The 12,219-nt window shown below is 37.5% G+C and overlaps 1 protein-coding gene across 2 annotated transcripts in view; it reads right to left on the bottom strand.

Annotated features, from left to right (window-relative positions):
* DNAH5 (dynein axonemal heavy chain 5) overlaps window positions 1-3,631 on the bottom strand; it is a 124,564-nt gene extending 120,933 nt beyond the window's left edge. For both annotated transcript variants that reach the window (XM_075052488.1, XM_075052487.1), the window contains exon 1: window positions 3,575-3,631. In XM_075052488.1, coding sequence (XP_074908589.1) covers window positions 3,575-3,631 — 57 coding nt within the window. The remainder of the gene's footprint in view (window positions 1-3,574) is intronic.
* Window positions 3,632-12,219: the final 8,588 nt, after the last annotated feature.

The following is a 12,219-nucleotide window of genomic DNA, read 5'->3' as shown; positions in this document are numbered from 1 at the left end:
TCGTATGTGCAGCTGCATCACTCTGCAAGTTACCTTCAACACCCTAAGTCCATAGGCACAGCTTTTCAGTCTAGTCACATATGACCATCAAGACAGGATTCTGGCCCATCTTTGTTACTCGTGGAAGATATTGTAAGCATTCTCTAATAAAGACAGATGCTGCTGGAGGAAGCTAGGGTTTCATACATTATCTCTTTAACATAATGAGAAGTAAAACAAGCCACGAGCCTCAAGGTACACAAGTGTTTACAAATATGCTTTACTATAGCTATTACACCATTCTTCAAGCAGTATGCCTACTCTTCTAATTAAATTGAATTCCCATATGTAATATACCTCATTACATTATAGACAAAATAGCCTTCTGGAATAGTTACTGGTATTATTGTGCTTGTGGATTACAAGATTTAATATCATTTCATTTTCAAAAGAAATTTAGAATTATGTTTCATTGGTGGTAAATTCAATCTTTATTTCCCCAGTGATTATGAAAAACCTAGTAACTCTATAAAGTACGCACAAGTGATTTATCCACAAGCTTCTGCAGACCCAACAGGACTTGCATAATATACTTTATACCCTTATGTAAATATCTTTCCTACTTTCTGAAGGAATTTTCAAATATTTGGTAAACTCGTAATTACTAGCATGCCTTCATAAAGGCTGAATGCACTGGAAATGTTTATCCATGTAACAGACAAACAAAAATCCTGTTCTTTACACCGCTATGACTGAAGAATGCAGTAGCAGATTAATTTGTACATGTACTTTACACTATTGTACCTCTATCATTCCCTAACATGGCCTCCACTTTCCCCAAAGTGAAAATGTCAACACAGGATTGGCCTTTCCTACATATTCTGAAATTAGGGTAGAAATTTTGCCCTTAGTTAGACATACAAAAAGCAACCATTTGGGGCTGAATCAGCTTCACACTAGATAATACTAGTATCCTAAAAACTGTTGTTTCAGTAATTTGAGCACAACTGATAATGCATCTTTAACATAGAAGAATACAAACAATACTCTGCCAATTAGTTAGCTTTTATTTAATCCAGAAAAAAAAAATCTTTTTGTTTTACTCAAACTACTTGTGTACTCTGCTGTGTTTCCAGCATAGAACTGCAGATATATTGGTACACAAGGTATTCATCTTACATTGGTTATTAGTTCCCAACTCCACCTATATAGATGGCCCTTGATAAATTCACATCATGAGCAAAAGGCTCATGGGAGAACAAGTAGATTTCTATTTCAGATTTGTTTCCTTCCCAATTTTTGCATAGGGGTGCATTTCAAGCCCTTAATCCTTTTGTATCAACCAGAACTTCAGTGGAGTAATTCACTAACCTGTTCCAAAATTCAGTCTTTAGAATTCAAGATACTAACTTTAACTACACCCACATCTTGCTTCTAACCAGCAATGTGGTCATGGCCTGGGAGTTTTTGTATGTTTTATGTCCTGCAGGACTAACTACAGAAGTACGTATCCCTAAACAGCATCTGTACAAAAAAAAATACCAAAAAAAAGGCAGGTTTTTGTAATTCAAATAAACATCATTTAACAGACCACAGAAAGAGTAAGATTTGAAGATGGAAGGATTGCTACAACACATAAGCTCTCTCTTATGTAGTTAAGAGAGGAACTGCTGGTACATGCAGTAACGCTTGCATACAAACCCTGAAAAGTATCAGCAGCAATTCTGATCAAGGCCATACAACAAAGCCTCCTCATAATGTCCCACGATGCAGGAGGATCCAGATGGAACAGTATTTATAAGTGATAAATGCTTTCTCACTTAGATACCTGAAAAGATTGTCCAAGTTTTATATGGTACAGCTTTACCTCAGTTCTTCATCTAAAGAACAGCAGCACAGCCATGTTTAGTTTTGAGTTTCTTTTCCCCCTCTTAGTTATGGAACTAAGAAAGGCCATATGACAGTCCTACAACAGATGCAGGTCCAAAGCAAAAACTAATTAACCAAAAAGTCCTTCTTTGATGATTAGTCTAGTTATAACAAGTCACTTGTTTTATGTTACATAAAACCTTAAAATTCCTAATACTTAAATACCAAAAATTTAGCACAGGAAACTAATTTCAGTAGACATCTTCTCCTGAAGCAGAATAAAGGGGAGATTCCTAAATATATTATAACATATGCCTAAACCCATAACCATCACACCACCAGTCTGAAGCAACAAATGGGGATTAAGTTAAAATAAAGAAAAAATAAAAAAGCATTTTCTAACTACCACAAGAGTATATAAGTACATATACTTGAACAGAAGGTACTAGAAAAAAAAAGACTAGAAGTCAGAGATGCTAGGGGTCTTTCCTTTGAAAGAACAGCCTCAGAAGCCAAATATTGACTAATGCCAACTTCTCCATTACAGACTGCAGTTGCTGATGCGTCTGCAGACACTCCAAATAGAGTTAGCATGAATGTTATTTAGTATGCAAGTCATAACTGCACAAGTTAAAACTTGTTCCTGAACACAGTTTATCCAGCAAATGATGCATTTGGTTGTCAGAATACTGAACTGTATTGTCAATTACTGAATTTAGACACTCTTAGATGAAAGTCTTATGGATAAGCAATACACTTGAACTTTACTGGGAAGTTCAACAGTAAGAGTCAAAAAGTAAAAGCGTTCTATTGTTAATTTACTGTCTTATCCAAAACTTAGTTAACCAACATGGCATTCCTCTGTCTCTCCTTTAACTGACGAAGGTGTTTTATATCGCACAAGCATTGCTCAGAGTTCCCTGTAGAAGTAAACTGCAAACCATTTTACACTTTCCAAGCACCCTGAGTTTAACAGACACACACCTTTTTATTTGCTCCTCTCCAAAAAACACATACCCTACAGAATTAGGGCAGTCCCCTTAGCTAACTCAAATATCAAGCATCAGTCAGAGCTTTCCCACATTTGTTACAACATTGCATTAACCCAGGAACAGCTTGTTCAAACAACCAACTTTTAAAATTAGTCTAAGGGTCTTAACGAATTCTATATTTTCTTATTGTTTCTCAGTGCTACATAGTGTCTTCAAAATTCTATTCCCATTTTACAATTACAGGAAGAGAGAAGTTAAACTTCAATTTTCCTTGGTGGCAGAGCCCACCCCTATTTTGTTGCCAGATCTAGCATCAAGCTCTTCATTGTACCAGTAAAACATTTGTGAAATTATAGCATTACTAGAGCACTGCAACAATCTGGACAAGATACAAATACCAGTAGTCAAATGAATAAGTATCTCCCAGTGCATATTAACCTTTCAAAACAAATTGTGCAGCCAAGCCTTGACTGATACCCTACCAATTAACTTAAGACCAGTTACAGCAAGCTAAAAACACCTCTCATGACAAATACCTATCCCAAATACTATGTTTTGCTTTAAAAGGCAAAGTTTATCCATTTTTATATAATTGGAATGTTTTGTGAAACCAACATCATCCACTTATACCATTAACACACACATTTTTCTACACACACTCCCCCCAATTCACACCTTTACTCAAACTATATAGTTACTAGTCTCTACCTAGTCCAAAGTTCAGTTTTCCTTACCTTGATAACTCTGCCAATGCTCTGTTTCCAAAGTTGCTTTCTTCCAGCTCTAAACATTGTACTAGTGAATATAAGCATCAAGTACTGTTTTTCAGCAATAAGCCTTAAACCATGGTGCAAGATTCTTGATTCATCATTTTTCACTCTCCCCCCAACCTTTTGTATACATTTGTTTCATTCTTTCTCTGTAGGAACACCAAAAAAACCTTAGAAAATACAATAAAGACTAAAAAGCCAGCAACTGTTAACTCTAGCTCTGTATTTAAAATTCAGTTCTAATGTGCATTTAAATTACTTGAAAACTAAATTGGACTACTTGAGAAACTAGAGGTCTCTAAGCACCAGAATTTACTGCCTATAGATTAGGGGTTGAAAATTACTGCTACCAACCACAGTGTTGTTAAGGTGATATTGTTTATATACAAACACCACTAGATACAATTCATCATACTCAGGGGCAACATAACCATTTGCAAAAGTCAATTTTGTAACTGCTTATCTGATTTGTGTTTAGCCTTCTTAAGTAATCCTCATGTCAACAGACATCTTTGTTTCCTTGTCACAGATGATTGTTTAAATATATAGCAACAACAGTCAAGCAGCTTTCAAATAGCTTTTACCTACAGACTACTAAATTACTGAGTTTTCTATTCATATTTTTTATACAAGTACATTCAGTCTCAGTTATTTTTCAATCGTACAATGGTTGCTTAATAGAGCAATTTTTCTTCAGCAAGTAATGTTAAGTTTTTTCTTCTTAAAATAACCTTAATTTTTTCTACTTCAGTGACAGAATCTAATCTGATGTCCTCTTGAAAATGCCAAGAAAAACAAACTGATGATCCAGTATTAGGAACAAGAAAACCAAGACATTTCTACAGCTATTTCAGGCTTAGAATGCCCCTAAATATTTCTGCTTCCACTGATATCAATGTCAATCATATCTAAAAATCACTTGACCACCTCAGTGTTGCTAAAAATCACAAGTAGAAACCATTTCCCCCACATTATCTGATTTTACCATACAATTTTCCCCACCTACTATAGTGAAATCTGATCTTGTATACATGCTTGAAAGTGAAAAAAATTGCACTTGGTGTCAAAGTAAACATCTGTACCTTCTCTGAACCCTTCACAGCCTTCTCTTTTGAAATTAAACATGCTATTAAATAATAAACACTCGGTTAATTCCTAGATATATTCAGAACACTGAGGAATTGTTTACCTTTTTCCAGGATGTAGGTGATCTTTAATGTAAAAACTCAGCCCAACAGGCTTAACTTTGCCATGCATCAATAAAAGCTCTTTTTTAAAAAAAACAAGGCAAGGCAGAGGGGAGGGGAAGCTTAAATAAATCCCTCAAAGAACCACCTAAGAATCATGGAGCTTTTTCATAAAATGATGTAAGGTCATAGCAACTAACTTCCAGAACTACAAAATCATATAGGTTTAAAGAGATCTCTGGAAGTTAATCTAGTCCAGTGTTCTGCTCAAAGCAAGTCCAATTACATGTGTGCAGCTGAGTTTTGAATATCTCAGAGGATGGAGATTGCACAACCTCTTGGGCACTGTAACAGTGTTTGACCACCCAACATAAAGACTGTTCCTATCTAACTGGAATCTCCTAGGTTCCAGTTTGTGTATGTTGGCTCTTATTACCATACACCTTCATAAAAAGTTGGTCTCTGTCCTTTCCCTACCCTCCCATTAGATGATTGCAGGCTGCAATAATGTCTTCCCTTAGCCTTTTCTTCCTAGGGCTGAACAAACCCAGCTCTTTAGGTGTCTTCTCATACACCACACACTCTGGCCTCCTGACCATCTTGGTGACCCATTTCTGAACTTGCTCTGTCAACCTGATGGCTATTTCAGCCCTGTGGTCAGCATTCTTTGCTGTGATGTGCATTACTGGCTCATGTTCAACTTGCTGTTGAACATAACCCTTCAGTCCTTCTCTGTAAACCTGCTATCTAGCAAGTTGGCCACTGGCCTGTACTGTCATACAAGGTTATTCCATCCTAACTGTAGGACTTCACATTTGGTTTCACTGAATTTCTTGAGGATCCTATCAGTCCATTTCTCAAGCCTGTCCAGGTTTGTTTGAATAGCAGCCCTGCCATCCCCACACCAGCCTCTGTCCCATCATTCAGGTAATTTGTAAAGACACTAAACAGTATTAGCCTCAGTATCAGTCCCTGAGGGACACCACTAGCAACTGGCCACTAGCTGGACTTGGTACTACTTGAAGCCTGCTTGTCCAGCCAATTTGCCACCCAAATTATTATGGGACACCTTGTCAAATACCTTGCTAAAGTCAAGATAAAGAACACAACCACTGCTTTCTCCTTGTCTACATAGCCAGCCATCTCATCATAGAAGGCAATCGGGTTGGTCATGCAGGATTTGACATTGGTAAATCTATGCTGGCTGTTCGCAAGCACCTTCTTGGTCCTTCACGCGCCATAAAAAGGCTTCCAGAACAGTTTGCCCCACAACCTTACCAGGGACTGAGGTGCAGCTGACTGGTCTGTCATTCCCTAGACCTTCCCTTTTCTCATTTTTGAAGATGGGTGTGGCATTTGTTTTTTTCCAGTCATCAGGAACCTCTCCAGATCATCATGGCCTTTCAAAGATGCAGGAGGCCTCTAAATGACATTAGTTTCCTCCCTCAGCACCCTCAGGCACCTGCTCTGACTTCCATACATCCAATTGGCTTAAGTGCTCCCTAACACTGTCTTCAGCTACCATGAGTAATCCTTCATTTCCATACGTTCTGCAAGAAGACCTGAAGACCAAGAAAGTCAGAGGGCAAACCAAACTCATGAATACTGAGGTAAAAAAGACACTGCCTTTCCCCATGTTCTTTGTTGTTTAGTCCCTGAGCAGTGGGCCTACATTTTCTTTTGCTGCCAGTTTACTTAGAAAAGCCATTCTCATTTCCCTTCACCCTCCTCACAAGTTAGAACTCCAGCTGAGCTTTAGCTTTTTAACTCTATCTCTGCACAGTCAAGCATTGTCTCTATATTCCTCCTGAGCAGCCCATCCACAATTCTAACTTTTATGGAAGCTTGCATGTTTGAGCTCAGGCAGGGTCTCCATGTTCATCCATGCTGGCCTTCTGCAAGGCCTGCTCTTCCTTCTGCACCTTGAATGACCTTGAATTCCAAGGATGTTGTTCCTGCAGATCAGTTTTCCTCAGTCCCATTTCCCTCTAGGGAAGTCCTTCATGGGATCCTGCCAAGCAGATCCCTGAAAAAAAATCAAAAATTTGCTGTCCCAAGGTCTAAGGTTGTGACCCTGCTGGTTGTTTCACTTCTTTCACGGTTTTAAGCTCCACAACCTCATGATCACTGCAGTCAAGGCTTCCCTCGACCTCCACATCTTCAGCTAGTTCTTTTTGTTTGTGAGGGGCAAGCCCAGCAGAGCATCTCTGTCAGCTCATTTATCATCTACAAAAAGAAACAGTCACTCCAGAAATCTGTCATTTAAGTAGCTTGGAATGTGGCATTTTTACATTAATTAAAAGGCTGGCAAAATTAATATGACTGGCAATCATGACAGGGAATAGTCTAACCCATGGAGGGGACCCAAATATACGTTAATACCAAATAATCACAAATCATTAACGTAGACACAAAACCTCTTTGCAACTGTAATATGTCCTCAATCAGCTGTCACTCAGAACCTTTTAGTAGACTGCATTTACATTACTAGATAATATGCTGATCTTGGTTACCGTTATGGAAAGATTTCTGACATTTATTGAAAGCAACTTCCTGTGATCTTCCACCTCATTACATGTTAAAAAGGAAAACTGAAAATAATGAAGTGGTTGAGACAGTATTTAACTGCCTCTGTCAGGTCACTATTGTCCCAAGGTCAAAAGCCAGACTTCCAGCAGAGCCAACTTAGCACACCATTAATACAACCAATAACCCAGAAGGCTAAGAAGCAACCTTTTGGTCAGCAACCATATGCAAGACTTGTCACCTGCACCGCTTCTTTGCCTTACAAGCCACAAACACAAATAATGCTCAGCCATAAGTTTGGTATAGCTGATAACTGCTAAAACTGCTATAAAAATATTGCTTCAGGAATTTGCTTCACATCCACAAGAGCATTAGTTTGAATAGTATATCATGGCTGTGTAACCGGGCCCAATAATCCAGGTTCATTTTAAAGATTTTTAACAGAACAGTTCTTATTGAGACAGGGTCATATAATCAATAACTTCACAAGGACTCCTTGTCTTATCACAATACCAAATTCAACATGTACAAAAACATTTTTATAATTTGCAAAAAAGTTTTCTTGCAGTTTTTCATCAACTTTAAAAAAATGATCTTTTGCCCTTTACTTTATTGGTGATCCTCAATCAGATCTGTGATTTGAAAAATACATTTCCTCCCCAGATGCTTCAGGAATGTAAAATCCATGGTGAAGTTGCATTATTTTTAATAATGTAATATATACTTTAAGGAGGATATGCCATCTTGCGTTGTAACTCAGCATTCTCAGAATAGTTTTAGTCAAGACTATCCAGAGACACATGACAGACTATGTTCAGCACCCTAAAAAACATTAAGTCAGATTTGGGGTAAATCACCACTATGAAGATCAGTAAAACCATGAAGCACACAATCAACCGCATTAGAGAAAAAACTTTTTAGATGAAAATATTAAGTTGTCATATTAGTTTAGGAATTATGAAAGTTCATCTCACAACGTCAAAAGATTTTTTGATAGTGTTATACTGCACAGCTTCAGCAACAAAGTTTCTTTTACTACGGGTAATTAACAGATAGCGGTTAGCTACCATCTAGTGGTTAAAAGCCAAAAGCGTACCTTACTTCTATGCTGTTTTTCACAAGACCACAAAACACAGTCTATAAAAAATCTGGCAATTGAAATTGTCCTTTACAGAGATGATCACTTACAAATCACAAATTAAAATCTACACTGAACAGAAATGGAGGAACTTAAAGAAAAGCATATCCAACTCCACATTTTCTTCATACAACTGCAATGATAGCCAAAGCTAAGGATGGATTTTCTTACCTTGAACTGCTTTCAAAGTCAAATAACATTGAGGCTTCAATACCTTTAATTAAGGCAAGATTTTTTAACTGCTTTGCTGAGAAAAACTAAAAAACTTTAATATATTTAGTGATTTCCTACACTAGCAGGCATTCTGGTTGCTTGTCATTCCAAAAAATGCTTTTTGTCTTAAGCATCTAATGAATGTACAATTTGTCAGCCACCTAATGTCCATTTTCAGCTCAAGCAAGTAAACAAAAAAAAAGGCTATCATAGCTGAAAAATACAACTTTCTCTTCATCTTACTTGTTTGATGAGGTAATAGATATGATTAAGATTTTAACCTAAAATAATGTCATCTTGCTGCCCAACAAGCCTTTTATGGTGAAGAATAGTACTGCTTAAAGAATTAACCTACCATGTAGAAGTCCTAGTGTAATTCCCTGTTCTGCTTTAGGCAAGACATCTGTTCTCCAGGCTCTGCTTGCCTATTTGATCCACTGCTAAGAAAATAAAATTTAAAGATAAAACACCAAATATATTAAGTAGACAGATACACAATTAGCCTTCTGTTTACCAAGACAGACAGGATGTGTGGGTCTTACCAAATAAAGAGGCATTACTGTGAGAACAGACAATTTCAGTTATACATTTTCCATTTTAAGGAACTACAGAATCTTAGAAAAGATGCAATAAGACAAGATGAAGCAGTCTGAGTAACAGCTAGCAAGTAAGAAAGTTTTGATAATGTGGTCTCTTTCACAGTGCATCACAGAAGTAGGAAGCTTCTCAGAATGTCATAAAAATCATAATATTGCAAGAAAGCATTAGAAGATTACTAAATTTGTATACATTTTTGCTGCAGAAGAGTTCAAAATTTCCTTCATAGGAACCTCCCACTTACACAGCAACACATTAAAGCTCAGAGGACCAGCTTATAAGCTGTCATAAAAAAAGTTTAAAAATCAATGGTAAGTAATGCATCAGATGGGTGGTCACCCAAAAATTCTAAAGGAACTCAAAGATAAAAGCGCAAAACTGCTTAATGTGACACATACTCTGCATACTCTGCATCAGTATCAGAGGACTGGTCACTGGCTTATAAAACGCACACTTTCAGGGCTAGCTGAATGAGAAACAACTGATGAGGAAGCCTGACAAGGTAAAACAACAGGCATTATAATAAAGAATAGAATTAAGGGGCAGCTCAACTAATTTAATTTCCAAAGGAAAAGTCAACAATGTTTTTGTGAAAGGGAGAAACACTCATCAAGAACTGCTGAGGTTCACCGAAGGGGTTAACAAGCATTAGTGTTGATCAATAAGATTGATCTACATGACCTGGATTTGCCAAAAGCTTTCAAAAAGGTCCACTGTCAAATGCTTTTAGGAAAAGCATAAGGGAAATGACCCTTCAGAGATAAATAAGTTGATTAAATGTTGGGAAAGAGAGGATAGCAATAAAGTGAATAGTTAGTTCTCACAGCAACAGGTGTAAGGTGCAAGTGGAGCTCTCCAGACATCTGCACATAGTCAGGTAGAAAAGGGAAAAGCTGTGAGAGTGATAAAGTCTGCAGACAAAACTAAGTTATTCAAGGTAATAAGGATGACCACAAAGAACTACCAAACCTTCCAAGACTGAGCAACTACGTGTTAGAGCGGCAGATGAAAATTCAGTGTAGGCAAATGGAAAGAGAACAACCCTAATGCCGATTTCACATATAAAGCAATAGTCTCTGAGCTGATCATTACTACCATGAAGTCTATTTCTACCTTTGTAAACAACTGGCTAACATATAGAAATTGGTAATCATCCTGGATAAGGGCTCAATTACTGACACATGACAGCACATGAACTGAAAACCAGGCCCCAAAATGTCCACTAAGAATAAAGGCAGACAACTGTCAGGCAATTGCTCACTTTTTAAATAATAACTAGCAAAAAAAGCAAGATTTTTCTTCATCTGTCTGGCTCACTGAACACATTTACTCCACCATCACACAACTACTAGGCCTGGGACAAGGAAAGCACAAGATGCAGACCATCCTCTCTGGTTTCAATAAAGCATGAAACAGGATCAGTCTCAATGCAAAACTTCATCCTGAAGCTCTACAGCCTCCCTAGCTTGTCTGGATTCCTCTTCTTTGTGAGTAGCAGTTAAGCATACATTCAACAGAGGTCTGGAACCCACCCCAAATTTTGCACCTATTCTTCACATTTGCATAGTTGGATTGGTTTATCACATAAAGGTTGGCTAGTTGGTTAGGATTTCATGAGAAAGTGTTTCCATCCCTTTTCTTCCTCACACCACTCCCTCAGAGGAAAGACATCTGAGGTTCTCATTCTCTCATTCCCACATTTCTGAAGCAGAAATACAGGCCTCCAGCATAAAACAGGCAGCCAAATCCAAGGTTTCTTATGGAAGAGGATCCAAGACTTGGACTTCTCTTTTTAGAAGAATTCTTGAGGATTACTTCCCTTGGAAGCAATGTTTACCAATTAACAATTCAGCCTTGAGGACTTCCCAAACTACCATAGATTACATTTCAAATAAATATGCAGCGGCACCTACTTTTTCTTGCTTATAGCACCCACTGGTTTGCTCCCATTTTTCTCTGTCACTGCAAAAGTTCTTGATAGTCTATGTCAAAAAAGGGTATTCAGCAAGTCGTTGGTTATGGTTAGAAAAATCTCTAACAGACAACATTTGATACATATATATGTATACAAACACACATGCCAGCCATTCCTACAGCAAAGTAGCTCACAGGTCCCTATACAAAGGCAACACTGTGATACCATCTGCAATGAAAGTGCAAATAATGGTACTCAGTAGCTGTTGTCTAGCATTAAACGATTAAAAGATTATCTTTTCAAGCTGTTTCATGGCAAACAAAGCATCACTGCAATAACAGTTGATGGACTAATGAACTTTTCACGCATTTCACCTTAGAAATAGAATTGTGGTCAGTCGTCAAATATGAGGTTTTATAACAAATTAGGCTTTTGTTCTGACCTACCTTTCCAGAGCTGCAACCAACTAACCTGTTCAACCCATTCAGGATTCCAAGTCATGTTATTTTACTGTCTCAGTGGGCCACATTGATATCTTACTAGTAACCATCTCCAGATTAAAAAAAAATAAAAAGTATAATTCTTGAAACAACGAAGTACCTGGCTCTGCCATACCCTTTGCTATCTACACAGCTACTAGAGACTGCTAAATCAGAATTCTGCAACAAGGCAGAAATAACTGAAATAGAAACTTTTCAAAGAGATAGTGATTTAAGAAGCTTGCCAGCAATCACAACAGAGGACACAAGCCTGGAATAGATAATATTGGGAGGGTGGGGGATGTGTTTCCTGTCTTAATTGTTCTGCAAGGCTTTTCCTACCTAGATTAAAAAAAGACATTTTCATAAATTTGATATCAAAACCATCAAAAGATTAATTTTAAGAAGTTGATCTCTGGTAATTAGCTAGCTATAAAAAGGCTGCATATTCACCTGTACATTTTATAGCATCTTGAGTGTTTTTACTTGATACTCCAGTCCCAAGACTCTGGTCATTTGTATTAGATACAGGCCTTTCACAGATAACTTTCTTG

This window comes from Buteo buteo, chromosome 20, assembly GCF_964188355.1.
Source record: "Buteo buteo chromosome 20, bButBut1.hap1.1, whole genome shotgun sequence".
Taxonomy (NCBI): Eukaryota; Metazoa; Chordata; class Aves; order Accipitriformes; family Accipitridae; genus Buteo; species Buteo buteo.
The sequence above is the reverse complement of the archived record's forward strand: the minus strand, read 5'-3'. Positions and strand labels throughout refer to the sequence as shown.